This window comes from Myotis myotis, unplaced genomic scaffold (genome assembly GCF_014108235.1).
Source record: "Myotis myotis isolate mMyoMyo1 unplaced genomic scaffold, mMyoMyo1.p scaffold_m19_p_4, whole genome shotgun sequence".
Lineage (NCBI taxonomy): Eukaryota > Metazoa > Chordata > Mammalia > Chiroptera > Vespertilionidae > Myotis > Myotis myotis.
This window is the reverse complement of record NW_023416346.1, coordinates 55742155-55768348: the sequence shown is the minus strand read 5'-3', so window position 1 is coordinate 55768348 and position 26194 is coordinate 55742155. Positions and strand designations below refer to the sequence as shown.

Genomic DNA, 26194 nt, shown 5'->3' with positions numbered 1-26194 from the left:
ATTTCTTTTTTAAAGTTTTTGATACATTAAATACATTAAAAATCATATCTATACTATTTTGTTTCCTGATTTAGCAATCTTTGTTCAAAATGAGCAGTGTCTACATATGTCACATAGACACAGACAACAGCGTGGTGATAGAGGGAAAGGGGAGTGGTAGTAGACGGAAGTAGGCAAAGGGGGAAAATGGGGATGAAAAGAGACTTTGCTTTGGGCCTATGATGCAGTGTGCAGATGATGTTTTATTGAATTGTACTCTTTTTTAAAAAAAATATTTTTTTATTGATTTCAGACAGGAAGGGAGAGAGAAAGAGAGATAGAAACATCAATGATGAGAATCATTGATTGGCTGCCTCCTACACACCCCTTACTGGGGATCAAGCCCACAACCTGGTCATGTGCTGGCCTCACCCTCCCCGCCACTTACTCTCCACTTGCTCACTCATTGGCCACAGAGCCTCTGACCCCATCCCCCTGGGGTCCAGTTTCCATCCTCCTATAATGAAGGACCACACACATGGGCTGACAGCAGTGCCCGCTGATGGACTTGCAGTTCTGTCGGTGGGGACACATTGGCAGCACGGGGTGTGGCAGGCTCATCTCTGCCCAGGGGCTTGGGAGAACCACTGGCTCTGCATCCAGCCTCTTCCTTCAGCAATAACAGCTGAGCCCCTCACACTGCCTCAGGTCCTCCTTCTGCCTCCCTTGGCCCCGTGTGCAAGGACTCCCGCGATCACAGAGGCCCAGTGATTCAGGGAACTCTCCTGATTCAGTCCCCTGAGGCGCCATCGCAATTCCACCCGTTTAGCTTTGTATGTCTCCCTGTAACACCTGGGGACGGGATGCAAATTTCACGGCTGGTTTTCCTGCCTTCACACACTGTGAGAGCTGTAAGTTCAAACAATGGTCTGAGGCCTCCCTGAATCCTAGGGTTCAACCTCCAGGGGACATACACCCCCAGGAGACCCCAAAATGCATAGAATGCTTACATTTAAGGGCTCCGCTCCCTGTGGACTCTAGTACTGGGTACACCCTGAAGATATATTTTAAGGGGGGCATTTAGTGGTTCACAAACCACATCATAAAAATGATGGCTGGGTCCGCCTTGTGAAAATGTCTCCCAGTTTGGCCTTCACGGTTCACACCTTCTTATTCTCCTCTCACAACCTGAAGGAGTTGGAGGTGCAGCTGTGATGATGAACTGAGCAGTGAGAGTGCTAGAGCCCCTCAGAACCAGTGCCAGGCCTGAAGGGTGAGGATCAGGAGGACAGCCACTGTGTCGCAGCCGCCAGTAGCAGTCGTTTCAGGGGCTCCACTGGGTGACCTCCCCAGGTGCATCAATGGTCTCAATGAGAGTCCCAAATTTCCCAGTAAATCTCCAAACAAAATTAATTTTAATGGCTTTAATTAGCCTTAATGTGCTATTCCTATTAGTATCTGCTCCTTTTGTGAGGTTGTTGAGGAAATGCTTAGAGAGGAACAAACCAACAGGCCAATGAGAGAAACGATTGGTCCAAAATCTTTCGAAATTAATTGCCTGTGTGCTATCTACTCACATATCCTTTCATGTGCAGTATGCACAATTCATCTGGAGCAGGGCGGGTTACCTGGAGGAAGCACAGGGAGAGCAGTAACCACTGGTGCTGTAGAGCAGTAACAGTGCTAGATGGCGCTGCTGGCGATATCCTTTCTTCCTTGTGGAGTATCTAGGGAGAGGAAGCAGCTGTAGTGCCTGAGGCTGAGTTCCAGGAGGCCGGCAGCACTGTCATGATCATCCGGCAGCACTGGTCCATTGGTGCCTGGCCTGTCCTCTTCAGATTGAACCTACAGGCCTACTAAGGGAGCCAGTACAAGGGAGGGGAAGTGGCTGCAGTGCCAGAGGCCAAGTTCCAGGAGGCCGGCAGCTCTATTAGGATTGTGCCAGCAGTGCTGGTCCATTGGTGCCTGTCCTGTCCTCTGGAGATTGACCCTGCAGACTACTAAGGGAGTCAGACCCCAGTTCTGCCCTGCCTCCTCCAATGATTGATTGGAGGCTGAGGGCCAGGAGGAAAGACCAAGAAGCTTGCCTTCCAGGTGCTTGCCAGTCCCCATGCCATTCACTCTGGTTCCCTGTTAACCATCCCCTAATCAATGGGAGCCTGCAAGCCAGGGGAGGAACCAAGAGGTCTGCCTTCCACCTGCTCACCAGTCACTGCTGCCATGGATTCATTGGAGCATGAGGGACCCCAGTTCCCCCGTTAGCCATCCCATGATCAATGAAGCTTTAGGGCTGGGGGATGGACCGGTTGTCAGTTTGGTCATTACAGACCCTGAATTTTTATATATTAGGATATCACCCCAATAAATTCAATTAAAAAAGGAAAAATTAGCACTGTTTCTAATGTTAAAGTTTTAATATATACAATATAACTAAGTGCAAATTTTATAAGAACACTTTTCCTGTGAGTTGTTTTCTGTTATTTTCCTTTTTATCCTCTCTTCAAGGTATCAGCAGAACTATGTAAGTAGCAGATACATTAGTTTGGTAAATAGTTCCTACTTGAGATAATTTTTAAGGCACATACACACTCATGTGCACACATGTACACCATAAGGAGAATGTGGCAGAGACAGATGGAAATCATTTGGGGGGGATATGCCATGTCATAGATAAACATATTAATATACATAGATCATAGCCAAATATAATATCTACAGTGAATATATGTGTGTGAGTAGGTGTATATAGAGTGTCCCAAAAATGTATACACACACTTTAAATAATTATAAAGGCAGTGTGTATTAAAATAAATTTCATCTTGAAAATTAAGCTATCAGCTGTTAAAGTGTGTATACATTTTTTGAGACACCCTATATTTGTATATATATGAATGTATAGGCCAAGAGAAAAAATACAGACTGCTGAGAACTATTTAGAAATGAGTTATGCTATTTGAATATTTTATATTCCTTCACTTTACCTGCCAAGTTACTGCACTGTTTTTGTTTCCTTATTTAGTAAACAGGCAAAGAATGGAATTAACAGCCAAGTCAATTTGGCTCCTTTAGCTGTCTTTGGTAGCAGGGCCTATGAAGAGAATTTCAAACTAATACACAAAATATGGTCCTACTATTTATGGATTTCAATAAACTCTGTTTTCCCTATCCCATCTTTGTAGATAACCATGGGTAATTATGTTCAGGTAATTTTAATCTTGAAAACATCTGGCATGATCCATATATACCTTGTAACATATATAGGAAGAGTGGGGATAAAAACAAAAAAAAAATCTGAAATTTAAAGTAGAAAAAGAGAAAATAAGAATGTTCTAAGGAAAGACTCATGAAGAGAGAAAAGCTACTAAATACAAGAGGATATTCTAGTTAGACCTAGCTCTGAACTCCCGTCTATACATACATTCAAGGTAACAATGTAAACATAGGAAGGAAATTATTCACAGAACATGGGTGAGCTGAGCCCAGGAATTTGTAGATAAGAAAGGAACAGTTTAGTGTAAATATTAGGAATCCTATCTAATAAAAGACTAATATGCAAATTAACCATCACACCCTCACTCCATCAGTCTGTCACAAAGATGGTGGCGGCCACAGAGCTGGAGTGAGCAGGAGGCTTAGGTTGCCCCCGGCGATGGAGAAAGCCAAGCTTCCTGCCTGCCCTGGCTGGCCCTGAGCTCCACTCAAGGCTACAAAGTTTCAATTATAGAAGATAAATAAATCCCAGATACCTGCTTCCAGCCCCGTGGCCTCTGCTCAAGGAGGTGCTGGGAACATGGGTTGCCAGGGGCAACCCAGGCTTCCAGCCAGACCAAAGCTACAAAATTTCAATTATAGAAGTTAAATAAATCCCAGATACCTGCTTCCAGCCGCGTCCATGGCCAGCCAGAAAATAGCCCTCAGCCCCTCACCCAAGCTGGCCAGGCTCCCCAGTAGGGCCCCCCCCACCCTGAAGGGGGGTGTGACCATCCTGAAAATGGTCCCCAGCCCCTCACCCAGTCTGGCCACAATCCCATGGGGTGAGGGTCACCACTGTGGGGCTTGACCAGCCTACAAACAGCCATCAGCCCCTCACCCAGGCTGGCCACACTCCCATGGGGTGAGGGTCCCCACTGGGGGGCTTGACCAGCCTGCAAGCAGCCATCAGCCTCTCACCCAGACTAGCCAGGCACCCCAGTGGGGACCCCCACCCTGAAGGGGGTGTGGCCAGCCTGAAAACGGCCCTCAGCCCCTCACCCAGGCTGGCCAGGCAACCCAGCGGGACCACCACCCTGATCCGGGACACCCTTCAGGGCAAATCAGTCAGCCCACACCAGTGCACCAGGCCTCTATCCTATATAATAAAAGGGTAATATGCAAATTGGCCCTAACAGCAGAACGACTGGGAATGACTGGTCACTATGACACACACTGGCCACCAGGGGGAAGACGCTCAATGCAGGAGCTGCCCCCTGGTGGTCAGTGTGCTCCTACAGGGGGAGCTCTGCTTAGCCACAAGCCAGGCTGACGGCTACCATTACAGCGGTGGTGGCGGGAGTCTCTCCTGCCTCCTCAGCAGCACTACGGATGTCTGACTGCAGCTTAGGCCTGCTCCCCGCTGGCAAGTGGACATCCCACGAGGGCTCCTGGGCTGCCAGAGGGATGTCTGACTGCCAGCTTAGGCCCGATTCCCTGGGGAGCGGGCCTTAGCCAGCAGGTGGACATCCCCTGAGGGGTCCCAGACTGCGAGAGGGCACAGGCCGGGCTGAGGGATGCCCCCCCAAGTGCACAAATTTTTGTGCACTGGGCCTCTAGTAAGGAAATAAAAGTGCAATTGTGAATAGACTACTAAAGGAAGACCCAGAAGTTGTAGTTGTATCAGATACTAAAAAAGTGATGACAGTGAAAATGTAGTTATGTTCCAGAGCACAATCTCTTTAAAGAGAAAATACATAAATGAAATAGGGAATTTAATTAAAATGAGCATAGCTTCCTTTCCTGTATGAAACCAAATCCATCCTTAAACCAAGGGCATTGTCATAGAATCAATTTAAACCTTTTATGTGCCTAACACTGTGCTAGCTACTATAGAATATAGGTGGGAAACCCAAGTTATTTACCCTCAGGTAGCTCAATGTCTAATTCTTTTGAAAAAATCATGTGCATAAAACCAAAATCTTTGTTGTGTGGTTTTGATGATAAAAACAAGGAATGGAGATAACAAAAAGCATTGGGTCTTTTACTTTACCACCTGTACTCCTAGCTTCAGAGGCTACTTGACATTGCCAGCTTGAGTATATTTCCTCCAAAAGATGTATTCCTGTTTCCTCTGTTTACAGGATGTCTTCCTACCCCACTTCTAGCTAGAATATTGGACAACTTTCCTCAGTCAGGACTGACATACTTCCTTGCAGATAAGTTAGACTGTCTCTTCCAAAAGAATATGTGTGGCAGATATTGGTATGGCAGAGGACCAGTTCATGTCCATAAAGTATAATACACCTTGGCCAGTTTCCTGCCCAAATGCATTGGAAAAAGATTATTTCCTTTAATTTCTAAGTTAGATAGTTAAGGAAAACCAACTTTGAGAATCCACTGAACTTGAGAATCTCAAGATAAAGAGGGTGTTTTCAATCAGGACTTGGCTACAGAGAGTAAGTAAAAGAGGGTGTAGGATATGGACCAGAGTAAAAGGATGTTAAGAGATTTGTGTTGGCTCTAGTCAGACAAAGAGGGTGTGACAGAAACAATTGTCTGATAATTTTTTTCCAACTAAATCACTACTGGCTGTGGAAAATATGGAATAGCATAAGGCATCATTCTGGCCCAGGAAACTTATGGAAATGATATTTGATAAAGAGTTCTTAGTAACACTATGAAATATTTGAAGACAGACTATCTGCATATTATTTTAACTTTTATCCCCTCAGTATATAGGAAAATACTTTGCTCATTGTAGGTATATGTTCTATGTTTGTTGAAATGAAGTCGCATACTGGTAGAAGAGACCATAAAAACTATGGAAGTTCAAAATATAGGGAAAGCATTGTTTCCAGAATTCTACTTATAAGATACTTAAAAAGCAATTAACAGTGTAATTGGGATGTTGAAGTGGCTGATAGTATTTGGAGGATAGATTTTGATTTTTTTTCATTTTATGCACTATTGAATTTTATAAGCTTTCTTTATTTTCATACAAAAACTCACAGCTTTATAGAGCCTTCATAAAGAAAAGGAAAAGGAAAAATGCATGAAAGATAAGGACTAGATCCAGGGGACAGAAAGAATGGTGATGGTTGAGGACCCAAGAGAGTTCCCTATGGATTTAGGAGAGAGTTTAGAAGAAAGAAAAGATTATTGAGCAGCTGCTTTTAGGGCTTTGAGTCAATAGATGAGTAGAGAGAAATATTAAAAAAGCTCTGGTATATTACATAATTTTTATAGTACTCTGCACTTTGAGAAACTTTGCTAAAGATGTGAATTAACTTTCAAACAAAAATGTGCATTACATGGAAGAGTATGGAGAATCTCCTTCTTTAGCTTTATCCCATATTAGGTGATCAGAGATTATTTTATAAAATTAATAACTTGTTTCAACATGGAAGGTGCAGAGTTAGTAGAAAGTTACAGTGGAGAAGAGGTATTTAAGCTAGCAAGCCCAAGTGGCTAGGAAAGTGCAGGATATCAACAGAGAAAGGGAGAGGAATGATGAAGTGGGAAATCTAAATCCAGCAGGGTGAATGGTTAACTGTTGCAAGAGAAGAAAAGTGAGGACACAGAACTGAGGATCACATGGAATGGGGATAAAGCATTGGGGGATGTCCAAGATTCCCAAGGAACACTTCACTGACTTTCAGAATTTGATATCAGGCTGTTCCTGGCATAAGACTCAGGACTTGGCTTCTGACTTTCTCTGTAGGCAACTATAGGTCTGTTCCTTTTCATCATCATGTCTTTGAGCAAAAGCATGAAGAAGAGGTGACTTATTGTGTATCATGATATTTCTAACTATAATACTTAGCTTCAAATTTATTTATTTTGGGTATTCATGTATTCTCCTGTCTTTAAAGAATAGAATATTTATTTGAACTTATTAAATGAATGGAATGTGAGTTTTCCACTCTCCTTTTCTGAATGCATTAAACTTTCTCCCTTTCCTTTTCTGTAATTTATGGACATGGGAAGAGAAAGATTCTATGCGTATAACAATGTGAGATAAAATCAAATACTCAAGTAAAAAGTGAAATGACCTTCTGTAATTGGTATTGCCTGAACACAGCTCTCTGTATGGTTTGCACAAGCATATGACCATTGAAGTTCTTTCATCTCATTCTTTTGTTGTCCCTGAGTTGATGGAACTTTTCTAAAGGTAACACAGAACATTTCTCTTCCTCTTCCCTTTTCATTCCTCCTTCCTCTCTAAGATGGTTAGGGAAAGGAAAATCTTCATCAGAGGACATTTATTATTTCTACCCTGCTTTATTCAAAAAGAGATTTGTGATGTCTTATACATTTAATGCCAAAAGAGAAAAAACAATATAAAATAAGAAAAATTAGGAAATTTGAGCTAAGCTTTTAAGAGTTAAGCAAGTACTATTGGGCACAACTCTATGCCTTGCACTGTATTAGTCTCTAAGCTAAGGAAATGAAAGTGAAATATAAGAAATGGCTTCCACTGTTGAAGACTATATATAACATTTAGATGGGAAGATGAGACAGAAATTTGTGAAAAGGCAGTGAGGAAGAGTGATTAGGGTCCTTGACTATGGAGTCAAACAGATGGTTTTACATCTCTGCTACTTATAATATTTGTGGCTTTGAAAGGGATGTTTAAACTATCTCTGCTTCTGTTTGCTCATTTATAAAGTGAGAATATAGTACTTTTACGCAATAGGTTTCTGTGAAGATTAACTTAGAACATATAAGGCACTTAGCTTATTTTGTTCTTAAAATGATATGAAATGGAGCACAAATAAATTTTAACTCCCTATGAACATATCCAAATAGGGTTCAGAGAAATGAGAGAAGTCACTGCACATAGGGATTCAGAGATCACTTTGTGGTATAGATAATACTTGAACTAGACATGGAAGGGTGAGACTTTAAGTGGGCAAAGGAGAAAGGTAAAGACATGCCAATCGAGTAGGCAACAGAATAGAGTATAATGAATGGCAAGACCCAGGGCATTTGTAGTCAAAGAAAATTAATAGTCCAAAATAACCCTCAGGGAACTTCAGAAAATCAATAGTGTGACACGAATCAGATCAATAATCTGTGTATAGTTTTGGGTTTCATTTTCTCAATTGGGCATTAAACATTAATATGTCTATTTTCTGATGGATTAAAAGATCTTTGTTGGATTATTTGAAACTTTATTTTTGATGTCACAGCCTGCAGACTCTCAACATGACTTATAAAATTGAATGTCACATATGTTAAAACCACAGTCATATTTTTTTACAAAATTATCTTTATTATTGAAAGTATTACAGATGTTCCCCTTTTTTTCCCAATTGACCCCCTCCACCTCACACTCTCCCCTCCCAGGCCTTTACCACACAATTGTCTGTGCCCATGGGATATGCATATATGTATATAAGTTCCCCAGTTACTCTCTCCCCATACATCCTCCACCCCCAGCTACATTTTTTTTAATTTTTAAAGTTTCACACAGCTACAATTTAAATCACACTAGTATGCCCAGAAAATACATCATCATTTTCTTCTGTCACTATGTAATACCTGGATCAGCCTTCAGATACACGGTAAGAATTGCCATGGTTCTACTGATGTATTTCTCCTCTGAACTGGTACAACAGGATTTAATTAGTAAATCATTCCTAGTCCCAGAAGTTGTGATTTTATTAGTGAGGAGTTGGTAAATATTTTTGATCATGCAGAAAGAAAGTGAAAAAAAATATTTGTTTCCAATCAGATGTTCTCAAATGACAAAGGTGATTTCATTTAAAGAAAGTAATGATTACTCTGTATTCTAATTTTACTACTTTCTTGCCTGTCTACTACAATAGACCTTACTTAACACCTTAACACTTAATTCCATAGTGTTTGAAACTAAGTAAATAACCTTCTAAACAAATGAAATAACTTTAAATATGATTTAAAGCAGGGCCATAAGCCACATTATACAGATTTAAATATTTTTCAACTGTTAATCATTAGACATGTTGGCTACTCTACAAACCTAGATTTATAGATCGATAAGGGAATTTGTTTTAAGAATGTCATATAATTTTTTAATCCTCATGAGAGGATATTTTTTCCATTGATTTTTAGAGAGAGTGGAAGGGAGGGAGGGAGGGAGAGAGAGTGGAAGAGAGAGAGAAAAAAATCAATTTGAGAGAGACACATCGATTGGTTGCCTCCTGCAAGTGCCCCAGCTGGAGCCAAACCTGCAACCCAGGTACTTGCCCTTGACTGAGAATCAAACCCACAACCTTTTGGTGCAAGCACCAAAACTCTAACCACAGAGCCATGCTGGCCAGGGCAGAATGTCATTTACTTTTAACACATATAAAGAAATTGCCTGGTTTTACTTTCACCTAAAAATTACTGAGAAAGATGTGCATTTAATTTTGAACTATAAATTAAATCCAAATGAATTATTTTGCAGTCATGTCAATGCTTGTATACATACCAAGTACACAGAGATAGAGTATAGATTTATTTCAACTCTCCTGATATCTCCATTTGCTGAATATGAATTGGACTTGCTAGTGTAAAATACCATGTGAGGGCACGCATGTACAGTGCGATTGAAACTTTGTGGCCCATGCGCAGAAGTCAGTATTTTGTGGAAGAGCCACACTCAAGGGGCCAAAGAGCCGCATGTGGCTCGCAAGCCACAGTTTGCCGACCACTGCTTTATAATAAAGGTGGTGATGGAAGCTGCACAAAATCACTCTGGAATGTCAGGACTGCTTTATTTTCCAGACCTATAGAAAAGGGGAAGGTAACGTTGTCTATAGTAGATTAGACACTACTATATATTAGAAAATATGAATTATTTTTTCAGCATTGAGCTGTATCATTATTTTACATTAGGAAAATCAGTTTATTTCTGTCTGAGCCTATTTATAAGTTTCAGTGATTCATTCAGTTTGAGACTGTAATATCAGAGAGATCAAGGACCCTAGTGTTTTATAAAGAATAGTTTTGGCTGAAATTGTTACTTAACATATAAGATAACATAGAGGAATTCTGCTTGAGCAATGAAAAGTGTCAATTGGCATTTCCTATATGTAACTTATGACTGTACCTTTTAACTTTTACTCAAGAAATAGCATACTGGAATGCATATGAGTAAGAATTATATTAATATAATAATAATTTCAGCTCCGCTGTCAATTTTTATTGAACTGGTTCACAAACTACTGTAAATTATTAGAACAAACTTCTTAAAACTTGTCTCACAACTGAAGGAACATGTTCCTGTTTTCCTGTGTTCTGATAATGACCTACTAGACTAGGACATGTGCCTTAGGACTCTCAGCACTATATATATATATATATATATATATATATATATATAGAGAGAGAGAGAGAGAGAGAGAGAGAGAGAGAGAGAGAGAGAATATGAAAATTAGGCCAGGAAGCCATAATGGGTCATAACCAGATAGGAGGAGGTTGTGTGTGCAGGTGAGGCCCTGAGCGGAGATGGAGACAGAGACAGGGGGGCTGGAGCCAACATGGACAGGGACACAGGGGCCGGCCGGAGCTGCCATGCCGCAACTTGGGCAGGCCCACCAGAACGGACAATGACAGGGATGGGGGGCCGGCCCGCAGCCTCCGTGGCCAAGAGGGAGAGAAGAGGTGAGAAGAGGGTGAACCCACCCGCAGCCTCCCCAATGACAGGCCCTGAGAGGAAAGGGCGGGCCCACCCACAGCCTCCAAGGCCGAGCACAGGCTCGGAGTAAAAACAACAGCAAGTCCTTTGAGTATAATTAGGGCATTAGAGGCCCACAGAATGATCACTTCCTTTTCTATGAAATACATAACTCTGACACATTATTTACAATTAAATATGTTCCAAATATTTTGACATTTTACAGCCCTGAAAAGTTACATATAATGATCAGCAAAGTGAGAAGATGAAAATAATGTTTAAGCCAGAGGTGGGCAAACTTTTTGACTCGAGGGCCACAATGGGTTCTGAAACTGGACCGGAGGGCCGGAACAAAAGCATGGATGGAGTGTTTGTGTGAACTAATATAAATTCAAAGTAAACATCATTACATAAAAGGGTACGGTCTTTTTTTTTTTTTAGTTTTATTAATTTCAAACGGGCTGGATCCGGCCTGTGGGCCATAGTTTGCCCACGGCTGGTTTAAGCTTTTGAAGATGTAACAAATTTCTGTCTAGAAGACAAACCAATTCAAAAAATGATGGTTTTATTGTCCTATAGGACATTAGCGAGATTGTAACTAATTTAGTAGTTTTACATCAGGCTTTCATCTTTGGCAAAATCCTTTGAACAGCATTATCATCCTGCTAGTCCCTTCACTGAGTTAAAGAGAACTTTTACATATGCTACTATGTATTTGAATAAGAATTATGTATTTAACACATGCAAAATTTCGTTTTTTTGTGTTTTTTTTTTTTCAAAATTTTGTTTTGACACAATAAAACAGAGGTCATTTGATTCTTCCCTGGAACACAGAAAAGCACAAACTTGAATCATTGGTGTGGCTTAGGCTAATTTTCCAAATATCCTATCTAATAAAAGACAAAAAGGGTAATTAACCATACCTCCGCTAGGCTTCCCATTGGCGAATCAGGGCAATATGCAGATTAACTGCCAACAAAGATGGCGGCCAGCAGCCACGCAGCTGAAGTGAACAGGAGGCTTGCTTGCTCCAGTGATGGAGGAAGTTAAGATTCCCCGCCTGCCGTGGCCTGGCTCTGAGCCCGAAAGCAAGAATGTTTCAATTATAGAAGCTAAACAACCCCCAGATACCTGCTTTCAGCCAGCTGCGGCCTCAGAGCTGGGAGCGCCAGTAAAGGCAACAATGTTTCAATTATAGAAGGTAAATAAATCCCAGAAAAAAAAGGAAAGAAAAAAAGGAGAGGTTTGGAGCTTCAGTCCCAGCCAGCCTGAAAATGGCCCTCAGCCCCTCACCCAGACTGGCCAGGGACCCCAGTGGGGACCCCCACCCTGAAGGGGGTGTGACCAGCTACAAACAGCTATCAGCCCCACACCCAGGTTAGTCAGGCACCCAAGTGGGACCCCCACCCTGATCCGGGACACCCTTCAAGGCAAACCAGCTGGCCCCCACCCGTGCACCAGGCCTCTATCCTATATAGTAAAAGGGTAATATGCAAACTGACCCTAACAGCAGAAAGACTTGGAATGACTGGTCACTATGACACACACTGACCACCAGACGCTCAATGCAGGAGCTGCCCTCTGGTGGTCAGTGCGCTCCCACATGGGGGAGCTCTGCTCAGCCACAAGCCAGGCTGATGTCTGCCAGTACAGTGGTGGTGGTGGGAGCCTCATCTGCCTCCTCAGCAGTGCTAAGGATGTCTGACTGCAGCTTAGGTCTGCTCCCTGCTGTCAAGTGGACATCCCCCAAGGGCTGCTGGGCTGCCAGAGGGATGCCTGACTTCCATCTTAGGCCCAGTCCCCCAGGGAGCAGGCCTAAACCAGCAGGTCATCATCCCCTGAGGGGTCCCAGACTGCAAGAGGGCACAGGCTGGGCTGAGGAAACCCCCCCCCCCCCGAGTGCACAAATTTTTGTGCACCAGGCCTCGAGTACACTAATAAAAGAGAAACATGAAAATTGGTGTCATTCCACTACACCCACCAGCCAATCCCAGGATGATTATGCAAATTAACCCAACAAAGATGGCGGTTAATTTGCATATGCGGGTGCGGAGCAAACACTGAAGGCTCCGGCCCTAGCGAAGACTGAAGACTGAAGACGACTGAAGACTAAAGATGGCTGAAGACTGAAGATGACTTAAGACTGAAGAGGTTTGCCTTCTCCTCTGTGCTCAGAGTGGAGAAGCCTCCAGGCTTGCTTCTCAGCTGTGGCTGGAGTGAAGGCCTGGGTTCTGAGTGCCTGAGGAAAACCAGTGTCGGCAGCCAGGGAAAGGAAGGCCTATTGCACGAATCTCTTTGTGCAACAGGCCTCTAGTATTGTTAATAAAATTCATGTAGTGATCTTCATAGAGCCAAGAATTCTCTCTTTCAGGCCTACACATTCAGCATCTCCAAGGAGGAGGCTGTTATTCTCTGTTTTGTTTAGTTTTGATTTTTAATACTCACCAGAGGATATTTTTTCACTGCTTTTTAGAGAGAGTGGACTGGAGGGAGAGGGAGGAGGAGGAGAGAGAAAAGGAGAGGGAGAGGGAGAGGAAGAGGGAGAGGGAGAGGGAGAGGGAAAGGGAGAGGGAGAGGGAGAGGGAGAGGGAGAGGGAGAGGGAGAGGGAGAGGGAGAGGGAGAGGGAGAGGGAGGGGCAGAGAGACGCCCCACTTATGGCCAAGGGCAGGCCCTCACCAGCAGTCCCACCTCTGTGAGTGAGCTGCAGAGGAAAAAACTTTTTCTGACTGTTCATTGGCTAAGCTCCCCATATGGTACTTGCAGTGTTCTTGGTAACTTGCCTAATAAGAATCCAAGAAAGTGCCCTGACAGGTTTGACTCAGTGGATAGAGCGACGGCCTGTGGACTGAAGGGTCCCAGGTTCGATTCCAGTCAAGGGCATGTACCTTGGTTGCAGGCACATCCCCAGTGGGGGATGTGCAGGAGGCAGCTGATCGATGTTTCTCTCTCATTGATGTTTCTAGCTCTCTATCCTTCTCCCTTCCTCTCTGTAAAAAATGAATAATATATATATATATTTTTTAAAAAGAATCCAAGAAGGTGATCTAGGGTTTTTCCACCTCACTCCTGGAGGAAAAAATGAAGGTCCACTGCTGGAGGGACTAAGAAACATCATATCCTGCCCTAGCCACTTTGGCACAGTGGATAGAGCCTTGGCCTGTGGACCACAAGGTCCGGGTTTGATTCTGACCAAGGGCATGTACCTAGATTGCAGGCTTCTCCCTGTCTGGGGCCCAGGTCAGGGCTCATGCAGGAGGCAGCCAATTGCAATGTCCCTCTCACATTGATGTTTTTCTCTGTCTTCACCTCTCTCTTCCACGCTCTCTAAAAATCAATGGAAAAATATCCTCAGGTGAGGATAAAACAAAAGAAAGAAATGTCATATCTTATGAAAGAGACATCTTGAAAATGCCTATATAAAGTTGTAATTTTTTCGTGGTGAAGGGATTGGAGTCCATGTTGATGAAAATACTTTGGCAGCTGTGGCAGCTTGCAGTGGCAGCAGCAGCAGGGTAATGGGGCGGCACATTCCCCTGATCAGCCAGGTTGCCTCTTGCAGAGGGAGGCCTACTGATGGCTGAGGCCTACTCCATCAGTAGGACATCCCCTGAGGGCTCCTGGACTGTGAGAGGGGGAAGGTTAGGCTGAGGGACCCCCACCGCAGTGCAGAAATTTTGTGCACTGGGCCTCTAGTGTACAAATAAATGAAAGTTATATGCCCTAATTATGGATTCTCTTCTGAAGGAATAAATCTCTTTAAAGCTGAAGCTACTTGTAAGGCCTTGTCAGGGGCAAACTTGGAACCGCTCAGAGGGAGAGGGATTGTCTACACAGTGCTTGGCACACTGGACTCATACTAAAAATAATACCCACTATAGATGTACATACAGCTACAGGTCTGTAAAGTATAGTGTTAGATCTGAGATAAACCCCCCAAAATTTAGAAGCCTGATTGGTCTATGTAGCCCGAAAGTCTATGAAATGGGAACTAGAACATTCTGCTCATTCTTTCATGAAAGCAGCCAGAAAATTTACATTCCATCCAGGACAATGGTCATAAATGGAAATAGATGTTCAAGAGAAATCGGAACTCTAAACCTGTATGGAGCATGGGGATGGATCTAAATTCAACCAAACCACATGTGGCACAAACCACCAAGCTAAGAAATTTACAGAAAAACTAGTTCCAAACCAGTAAAACTCATAAGGCCCTAACAGAGGCAAACTTGGAACCACTCAGAGGGTATGTCTTCATAGTGCTTGGCACCCTGGACTCCCACTGGAAGCAATACCCACAATAAATATACACACAGTAATAAAATTACAAAACTTTATAAGAAACTTAATCACCATAAGTGTGCTTCCACTGACAAAAATGGAAGAAAAGCATCCAGAGAAATAGAGACACTAGGAAAATATAAAAGGTACATTGAAAGAAGTTTGTTGAAAATTGTAAAAGAGTAAAACAGAGGATGAAGAAAAATTATTTGGCAAAATAGGATATTGATAATTATCATTGGCCTTATATATAATCCATAGGACATCAAGGGATAGAAGAGTGGGGTGGAGATAAATAAATTAAAAGTAAAATTGTGCTTAAGAAATTCTTAGAAAGTCCAAGTATAAGGGGAGATTAACATGTGTGGACAACTTTAAAATATTTTATCTTACCACACTACCTAAAATTCTCTCACATTATATACCTATATGTCTATATATCTTTATATCTGTATATCTGTATATATAAATCTCTGGTTCTTTTAAAGTTGTCTAAGAGCAATTACATGGATTTGAAATGCAAAACATAATCTCTTTAGATTACTGAAGACTTATGCATACACCATTCAGTGATTAGAGTAATGGCAAATATGACATATATTAAAATCTGAAAACAACATCATACTATGGTTGACCCTTGACCAATGCTTAGAGGTGTACATTCCTCACACAGTCAAAAATCCACATATAACTTTTGATTCTCCTAAAACTTAATTACTTAATACCCTAGTGTTGACCATAATAATAATATAATCTAATAAAAGAGAAATATGCAAATTGGCCGTACCTTTGCTATGTCCCAAGCCACCCACCAGCCAATCAGAGTGACTATATGCAAATTAACCCAACCAAGATGGCGGCCAGCAGCCACGGAGCTGGAGCAAGCAGGAGGCTTGGTTGCCCCACCGATGGAGGAAGCCAAGCTTCCCTCCTGCCCTGGCCTGCTGTGGCCTCTGCTGAAGGTAAAAAAGTCTCAATTATAGAAGGTAAATAAATCCCAGATACCTGCTTCCAGTCAGCCTCCACTGGGAGTTTGGGTGGCTGGGGGCCGGGGCCAGCCTGCAAACAGCCATCAGCCCCTTACCCAGGCTGGCCAGGCACCCAAGCGGGGACCCCCACCCTGAAGAGGCTGTGGCCAGACTGCAAACAGCCATCAGCCCCTCACCCAGGCTGGCCAGACACCCCAGTAGTGCCCCCCCCACCCTGAAGGGGCTGTGGCCAGCCTGAAAACAGCCATTAGCCACTCACCCAGATTGGCCAAGCACCCCAGCAGGACCCCCCTCCCTGAAAGGGGTGTGGCCAACCTGAAAAGAGCCCTCAACCCCTCACCCAGGCAGGCCAGGCAACCCAGCGGGACCCCCACCCTGATCCGGGACACCCTTCAGGGCAAACCAGACAGCCCCCACCCGTGCTCCAGGCCTCTATCCTATATAATAAAAGGGTAATATGAAAATTGGCCCTAACAACAGAACGACTGGGAATGACTGGTCACTATGATACACACTGACCACCAGGGGGAAGATGCTCAAAGCAGGAGCTGCCCCCTGGTGGTCAGTGCGCTCCCACAGGGGGAGCTCTGCTCAGCCACAAGCCAGGCTGATGGCTGCCAGCACAGCAGTGATGGCGGGAGCCTCTCCCACCTCCTCAGCAGCGCTATGGATGTCAGACTGCAGCTTAGGCCTGGTCCCCGCTGGCAAGTGGACATCCCCTGAGGGTTCCCAGACTGCTAAAGGTCACAGACTGGGCTGAGGGAACCCCCCTCCGAGCGAGTGCACAAATTTTTGTGCACCGGGCCTCTAGTTGATAGTATAATAGTTGATAAAAACATATTTTATATGTTATATTTATATTATATACTGTATTCTTACAGTGAAGTAAGCTAGAGAAAAGAAAATGTTATTAGAAAAATCATTTCATAAGGAGAAACACATTTAAAGTATTTATTGGATAAAATCCATGTATTTATTGGATGAAATTCATGTTTGACCCATACAGTTCAAATACATGTTACTCAAGGGTCTACTGTAATTTATTTTGTGTATTATTCTTCACCTCTTCCTCTCTCCCATCCCAGATTTTAATTTCCTGAAGATAAGGATTTTTTTTTTTTACTTTAAACAGATTATTGAGCTGTAAATTCCACATTATATAATTCACCAATGTAATAGCACTATTCAATAGCTTTTTATAAGTTTATATATTTGTTAAACATCAGGGAGACAAACCCAAAAAAACTCTGGCTTTAAAAACAAACAGGGCTCATGTTCATGAGACCCAAAAAAACTGTAGCAAACTGACAAATGGTTCTTAAAAGGTTCCTGTAATGACTAACTTTACCATCACAGAAGCAGCCATTTGAAAAGATTCCAGAGTTTATGTGAAACAGATTAATTTTCTAATCTGAAAGTGTCAGCTGGAGGAGCAAGAGCCTGCTGGAATACTCTCTGGGGGGAAAAAAACTGGTGGGAAGTATTTATGCACTATCCCTTTGCCATGCCACAGAGAGCTAGTATCTCCCATACAGAAGCTTTTACATGCATCTGCTTTTTATGTCTGGCGCCCTGATTTTTGCAGCTGTTACCCAAGATATGCCCCTTAATCACATGGTTCTGGAGGCCAATGAGGCTATCATTCCTGGGGCCCTTGGAAAAATAGCTAGAGTGGTAGTTATTGGCAGACTACAGCCCCTAGGGCACTGCACAGACAGCAAACTGAAACACAACTTCAGTCTTTCTGTGAAAGAGTCCTACTTGTTTGTCCTGGAGCCTTGCCCTTAGGGGCAGGCTTCTGGTTTGGCACATTTCTAGAGGCTCACAAATGTACTCTCAGGTAACATAGCCTTCTGAAAACCATGATTGCATTATCCCTCTGCTTCTCCACAGTTTATTGGTATTTTTCAGGAAGAGCTTATATACATATCTGGAGCTCCTGTTTTGGCAACTGTCTCCCGAAGACACCTCCACATCATTGGGTTCTGGTGACAGGCAGAGCATACGCTTGCAATCCCACAGACCTTTATATATTTTCATACTTTAAAAGCTGCAATCAGAGGTTCTGGCATTCAGTTAACATGGATCTAGGTGCTGAATGAGATATTTCCCTTTGGGACACTGATAGGTCTTGGTACATTGTCAACTACTGTCAGCTATTAAAATAGATTAGGTTGCTTAGATAATCACAAATGTTTGCGAGACAACCTAAAGCTAGGGCAAGATTAAAAGATATGGTTCATCTCCTACATAAATCCACTTCTTCAAAACTGGGAGAGGTAGCTATTTCATCTAATATATTGAAATCAACAAAAAGAGTCAAATAAAGAAGTAAAAACTATGTTCTAAACAAAGTACAAACCTCAGAAAAAAATCTTAAACAGATATAGGAAATTTAACTGATAAAGAGTTCAAAGTAATCCTCATACAGAGGCTCACCAAACTTTGGAGGAGGATAATCACAGTGAGAATATAAAAAAGAGATAGAAAATATAAGAAAGTACCAAATATAAGTTATAGAGGTGAAGAAGACAATAATTGAACCTTAGCCAGTGTGGCTCACTTGGTTGGAGTATCAGTTCATACATTGAAAGGTCATAGATTCAGTTCCTGATCAGCGCACATACTCAGGTTGTGGCTTTGATTCCTGGTTAGTGTGCAACTGAATTATGTTTCTCTCATCTCTCTCTCTTTCTCTCTCCCTCCATCTCCCTCTCTCTAAAAATCAGTGAACATGTCCTCAGGTGAGGATTTAAAAAAAAGAGTATAATAACTGGACTGAAAAGTATACTATAAGTGTTCAACAGCAGACTAGATGAACCAGAAGAAAGTATAAGTAAACTCTAAGACAGAGCTGTGGAACACAACAAATAAGAACAGAAAAAGAAAAAAAAGAATGAAAAAAGTTAAAATAATTTACAGGACTTATGACACAACATAAAACATATTAATATTATGTAATAGAGATCCCACAAGGAGAATAGACAGATAAAAGCACAAAAACTTATATGAAGAAATAATGGCTGAAGGTATTCCAGGATGGCTACAGAGTAGTTGGAAGCTATACTCACATACTACCAGCCCAAGACTGGATTTAGAGCTAAATTATACAGCAAGCAACCTGAATACCCAACTGAAGGCTAGCTGACATGAAATGTTATAACCAAGGATTTTGAAAAGAAGCCACATAGAGACTTGGAAGAAGGGCAGCAACACTGAAAGGGCTAGCCCGTTCATCCAAGTGTGGCAGCAGAAGCTGAGAAGCCAGAGGGATATCGTGGCTGCAAAACCAACTTCCCCCAGGAACATGGGGCCTCAACTCCACACAAGGATTCCCAACCCAGAGCAACAGAAATGGGAAGAGGAGCCTGCATAGGATTTGGTGGTAAAAATCAGTGGAGATTCAGTCTGACTGGGAGACCAAGATGCAACCTTCCCAGGGATGAACAATCCTATTGTTACAACACCGGCCTGTGGAGTGCACTACCTGGTTTTTGACTAGTAGCAAGGCCACTCTGCCATAATTGTGTACTGTGGAGTGGTCTACTAGTTGAACTCAGCAATGACTTTGGGTGCCTCTTTTCATGGGGACTTGTCAGAGACTCAGACAGTGACTAAACTGTGTATATTTGATAAAAAAGGCTGGTCTCCCTGACCTGGATCACACAGCCATTGCCCCTACCCCCACCTACTGACTTCAGTGGCATAGGGGCACTACAGTGTGAAGCAGAGCTGGGAATTTTGGAGCCTGTCTCCCAGGGAAACTTTTGTCCAGGAACAAGGCGAGAAGGTTGGATAGTGTGGCTACATCAAGGGGGGGAGGATCCCACAATGGTTATAAAGATGCTCAAGGACCTTAGGAAAAAAAAAATGGGTGATCTCAGTGTGAACTTAAACGAAGAGAAAGGAAGCATTAAAAATTACACCAAAACCATAAAAACGAACCAGTCAAAAATGCAGAATACAGTATATAAAACAAAGAATATACTAAAAGGAATCAACAGCAGGTTAGAAAAAGCAGATTACTGAGTCAGTGATTTAGAGGACAAGATAATAGTAAGCACCCAAGCAGAGCATCAAAAAGAAAAGAGCATTTTAAAAAATGAGGAAAATTGAAAATGTCTCTAGGATATCAAGTATAATAAAACTCACATCATAGGGGTACCATAATAATAAGTGAGCAAGGGATAGAGAACCTATTTGAAGAAATAATGGCTAAAAACTTCCCTAACCCAGTGAAGAAAAAAAAGTGACATAAGCTCAGGAAGCACAGAGAATCCCAATCAAGATGAATCCAAAGAGACTGACACCAAGACACATCATAATTGAAATGGCAAAGGTTAAAGACAAAGAGAGAATCTTAAGAGTAGTAAGAACAGTTAACTACAAGTGAGTTCCCGTAAGGCTGTCAGCTGGTTTCTCAACAGAAACACTTCTGGCCAAAAGGAAATGGCATAAAATATTCATAGTCATGAAAAGAAAGGATCTAAAACTAAGACTACTCTATCCGCAAAGGTTATCGCTTAAAATTGAAGGCAAAATAAAGAGTTTCCCAGCTGAAAAAAGGCTAATGGAGTTCATTACCACCAAACCAGTATTGCAAGAGATGTTAAAGGGCCTACTTTAAAAGAATATATAGAGAGATGAACATAGGTATAAAGAATAAAATGGCAATAAATAAGTACCTATCAACAATAACCTTAAATGTAAACATATTAAATGTTCCAATAAAAAGACTGAGGGTAGTAGAATGTATAAGAAAACATGACCCATATATATATATATATATATATATATAGTGTGTGTGTCCCGCAAAACAGCTGATATCTCACTTAGTTTTTACTCTATTTCAGGTTTAATTGATCTGAAATAATGGGCTAAGACAGAATAAGCTTTAAACAAAGAAAATGCATCAACTAAACTTATTTATGGGGATACATAAAAGATAAATTTTATGGTACAAAACCAGCAGCAGTTGATGAATGGAGGGCTCACAAATACCAAACAAAATAATTCTTGATGTTTGCAATTCCATTGCTTCCCTTTACCTGCAGTGCCTGGGGTATACTGTATAAGAGATCTACCTCAGAACAAAAATACATACTAGTACAGACTGAAAGTGAAGGGAATATCTTGAATTTTAAAATTTCTGAGTTCTTGTAACATTTAAATTTTTCCTCATGTACAGTGATAAGATGATTGAAAGAAGAGTTGAAAATGGGTCACCTCTGAATTTTCCTTTGGATGTTAAAAGTTTTTTTCTGTCTCCCAGCAATAACCAGCAACCAGCTTCTCATTTCTTTTTCTCTGTCATTCTCAGGTAAGCCGCTGAATATCCCTTGCAAAGCATTCTTTGGATTTAGTGGAGAGTCTGGACCAATGATCTACTGGATGAAAGGGGAGAAGTTTATTGAAGAACTGGCAGGTCACATTAGAGAAGGTGAAATAAGGTACAGAACTTGAATTGCTATTTTTTTTTCTTTGCTGTCTTTGCAGTAGAGAAATGGAACATCCTAAAAGAGTTTCTGCCAGGGATTTTAATTGAAATTTCAAATCATTTCATTTTCTAAAGGCTGATCTGATGGAGAGAGTGAGGTTGGCTGCCTTAAGAAATGAAAATGTTTCAACCTCCAATATACGTAGGTTTTCTCAGAATATGACATGGGATGTAATGACCCCCTCAAAGCTGCCTAAGCAAATTCATCTGAGTTTCCAAAGCTTAGGTTACTGTTACAACTTCTATTCATACCAAAGATACAAACTTTGTAGGTGACTCCTCAGATCACTAAGCAAATGTGATCAAACAACTTTCATATGTTGTAGGTGTAAAGCTACAGTGGCAGTAGTAATCTAGTACCCATCAAAATAACTGTGGACTCTTGTTAAATAGTATTTATTTTTTCCAGTACCAACTGCTCATATAGAAAGTGACTGGTCTTTCAGATTCGTGTCTCCCTGGACTTTTTTTCACTCTCCTGTTATAGAGATATGTCCCTGGTATAAACACATCTATTTTATTGGTTTGCTAATCCTATATAGTATGATTCTTTTGTACAAATAAGGGATAAGTAATTTTCACTACCTCAGTCTGTGGGGTGGCCCTTTGACTTCAGAGATGGTGACATATAATGAACATTTCTCATTCCAATAACAATTGAGACCTTTCCCCTTCCACTCCCATTGAGTCATGTAGTGGGAACCAATCTAATACTTCAGTACAACTAATGTCCAACACATTTTATCAAATATATGGCAATGTAAAAGGAACAAGTATACTTTATCTTATTTACTATTGTTAAATATAATTTATAATAACTACCATGATAGTTTCTATTCATATTTTTACCCAATAATTCCACTCTAAGGGTTCATAACATTGAGAGCCTATGTAAAATATTGACTGTGTTAGCATGTTTCTAGGAAGAAGGTCCATAAAAAGGTGCCTAATAAAATTAGTCATCAGTGAAATGCAAATCAAACCCTTTGATAACACTTCATACTCACCAGGATTATAACAAGTGTTAGAAAGACTTTGAAGAAATTGATACCCTCATATACTACTGGTAGGAGAGAAAACTGGTGCAGCCACTCTGGATAACAACCTGGCCCTGGCCAATGTAGCTCAATTGGTTGAAGTGTCATCCCATGCTCAAAAAGGTGGCAGGTTCAATTCCTGGTTAGTGCACATACCCAGGTTGTGGGTTTGATCCCTGGTTGCAATCTGGTAGTTCCTCAAATGATTAAACATAGAGTTATTAAGAATTTCCCTCCTAGCCGAAACCGGTTTGGCTCAGTGGATAGAGCGTCGGCTTGCGGACTGAAGGGTCCCAGGTTCGATTCCGGTCAAGGGCATGTACCTGGGTTGCAGGCACATCCCCAGTGGGAGATGTGCAGGAGGCAGCTGATCGATGTTTCTCTCTCATCGATGTTTCTAGCTCTCTATCTCTCTCCCTTCCTTTCTGTAAAAAATCAATAAAATATATTTTAAAAAAAAGAATTTCCCTCCTAGATATGTTAATCAAATAAATCAAAACATACATTCCCACAAAAACTTATACACAAATGTTCATAGGATCATTATTCATAATAGATAAAATGTGGAAGTGTCCAAAATATTCATCAACTGATGAATGAATAAATAAAATGTGGTGTATTTATACAATAGAATATTATTGAGCTGTAAAAGAATGAATGAAGTACTAATACAAACTATGACATGGATGAACCTTGAAAACATTGTCATTGAAAAGAGCCAGTAACAAAAGATTACATATTATATGAAATGTCCAAAACAGGCAAATATATATATGCTAGAGGACTGGTGAATGAAATTTGTGCACGGTTAGGGCCCCTAGGTCTGGACAGCAACCAGGGCCAATCAGTTTCCCTGCCTCCCCACCTTTACACCTCCTCCTTCCCTTGCTCCCTCAGAACCCCACCACCACCACTGGTTGCCTGCAATGTTCCGCATTGCCCCCTGGTGGTTAGTGCATGCCATAGCTAGCAATTGAACTCCCAGTCTCCCTGTCAAACTCCCGAGGGGGCACATTGCATAGTAGCCTTTTATATATATAGACTAGAGGCCTGGTGCATGAAATTCATGCACAGGAGGGGGAGGTCCCTCAGCCTGTCCTGCACCCTCTCATAATCCAGGACTCCTTGGGGGATGTCTGACTGCTGGTTTAGGCCCGATCTCACAGTGGGATTGGGCCTAAACCGCAGTTGGACATCCCTCTCGCAATCCGGGACCACTGGCTCCTAACCGCTCGCCTGCCTGCCTCATCACCCCTAACCATTCGTCTGCCTGTCTGATCACTCCTAAACATTCTGCCTGCCTGCCTCATTGCCCCTAACCACTCTGCATTCCTGCCTGCCTGGTTGCCCCAATCACCTCTGCCTCGGCCCCTGCTGCTGCGTCTTCATCCAGAAGGATGTCTGGAATGATGTCCAGAAGGTCCTTTGGCTGTCCAGTCTAATTAGCATATTACGCTTTTATTATTATAGTTAGAAATTATATCAATGGTTTCTTGGTGCTAATGGAATGGAGGGATAAGGGTAGAAACTTAAAGTGTATATTTTTATTTTTGGTATAGTGGACACAATATAGCATAACAAGCACTATTTAAAAGTCTACAGTTCAGTGACATTTAATATATTCACAATGTTGTGCAACCACCACTACTATTTCCAGATAATTTTCATCATCCCAAAAGGAAGCCCTGTACCCATTACATAGTCTTGGGCTTCTTTTTGCAGTAGTGAAAAATGTTACAAAATTGACTATGGTGATGGTTGCACATATCTGTGAATATACTAAAAAACAGAGATTTAAACATTTTAAATGGGTGAATTGAATGATATGTAAATTGTATTTCAATAAAGCTATGTGAAAAATCTAATTTATTGCCTGGCATGAAAGAGATGTTCAGATAAAAAGAATCAATATAACACAATTAGTTATTAACTATTAATTTCCATTTAAACTTTGTTTCCTAATTAGTGGCACTTTATTAGTCAATTTCATATTAAGGTTTATGAAGTTAATGCAACTGGAATTAATTTATTTTTTATTAAATTTATTGGGGTGACATTGGTTAATAGGATAATACAGGTTTTAAGTGTACATTTCTATGATATACAATCTGTATATTGCACTGTGTGCTCACCACTAAAAGTCAAATCATCTGCTATCACCATATATTTTGCCCCTTTTACCCTTTGTTACCTCCAATCCCCTTCCTTCTAATAAACACCATACTTTTGTCTGTGTCTATGAATTTCAGTTTTATATCCCACATATGAATGAAATCATATGGTTTTTAGCTTTTTCTGACTGACTTATTTTGCTTAGAATAATATTTTCAAGGTCCATCCATGTTGTCACAAATATCATGATTTTATCTTATGTCTGAGTAGTATTCCATAGCATACATGTACCATATCTTCTTCATCCAATTCTCTATCAGAGGATATTTTGATTGTCTCCATTTTTAGTAGATACATGGTTAGAATTATTATCAATGTATCTGCCTATAAACAAATTTAAGGGCCATCTTCACTTTTCAGAGAATTAAACTGATACCCAAAGGACAAGTGGTAGGTACAACGGTACCTAGTAGCAAAATTTCCACTACCAAAAAGCTCAGAGCTATGTTTCCTGATCAAAGGTTGTAGTTATATGAGCCTAAGAAATTATCTCCCTTTTCCTGTACATGACTGACTAAATTTGTTAAAATAAACACCTTTTGGGGGGGGGGGGTTATAATGATATACATTAAACAGCACACAATTTAAAGTGTGCAGTCTGTAATTGCTAATTGATATCTGTATATACCTGTCAAACTATCACAATATTCAAGATAATGAACATATCAGTCACACAAGTTCCCTGATACCTTTTTGTAATCCTTCCCTCCTGCCCTTCTTCCACAATAATACTGATTTTCCTGTCACTATAAATCAATTTGCACTTTCTAGAGATTTATATAAATGAAATTATACAGGTTATATGCTTTTTGTTTGCACTATTTAACTTAACACAATTATTTTAAGATTCATCTATCCTTGTAGTATATGTATCAATAGTCATTCTTTTTTGTTGCTGAGTAGTATTTCAATATATGGATATAGACAGCTCAATTATCCATTCACTTGTTAATGGACATTTGGGTTGTTTCCAGTTTGGGGCTATTATACTTGTGAGAAGGTTTTCTTTGAATCACAAGAAATAATTTATCTGCTGAAGTGGACACCCCGTGGTCAACTAAGGACTCTCCAATGTTATCCTATCTAATAAAAGAGAAACATGGTAATTAGCGTACGACTGCTACCCTTCCCATTGGCTAATCAGGCTGATATGCAAATTAACTGCCAGCCAAGATGGCGTCCAGCAGCCAGGCAGCTTAAACTGAACATGAGGCTTGCTTGATTCAGTGACGGAGGACTGCAATGTTCCCCGCCAACCTTACCCGCCTCTGAGCCTGCAGTTTAAGAAACATTGTAACAAATATAGAAGCTAAACAAAACCCCAGAAACCTGCTTTCAGCCGCCGGAATCTCAGAGCTGGAGTTGATACAGAGTTTCGATTATAGAAACTAAACAAACCAGATA

General features: G+C 41.3%; 1 protein-coding gene across 1 annotated transcript in view; it reads left to right on the top strand.

Annotated features, from left to right (window-relative positions):
* The window catches only part of IL1RAPL2 (interleukin 1 receptor accessory protein like 2), a 693469-nt gene that overhangs the window by 577357 nt on the left and 89918 nt on the right, over window positions 1-26194 (top strand). The window contains exon 7 of the mRNA XM_036304134.1: window positions 21405-21534. Coding sequence (XP_036160027.1) covers window positions 21405-21534 — 130 coding nt within the window. The remainder of the gene's footprint in view (window positions 1-21404; window positions 21535-26194) is intronic.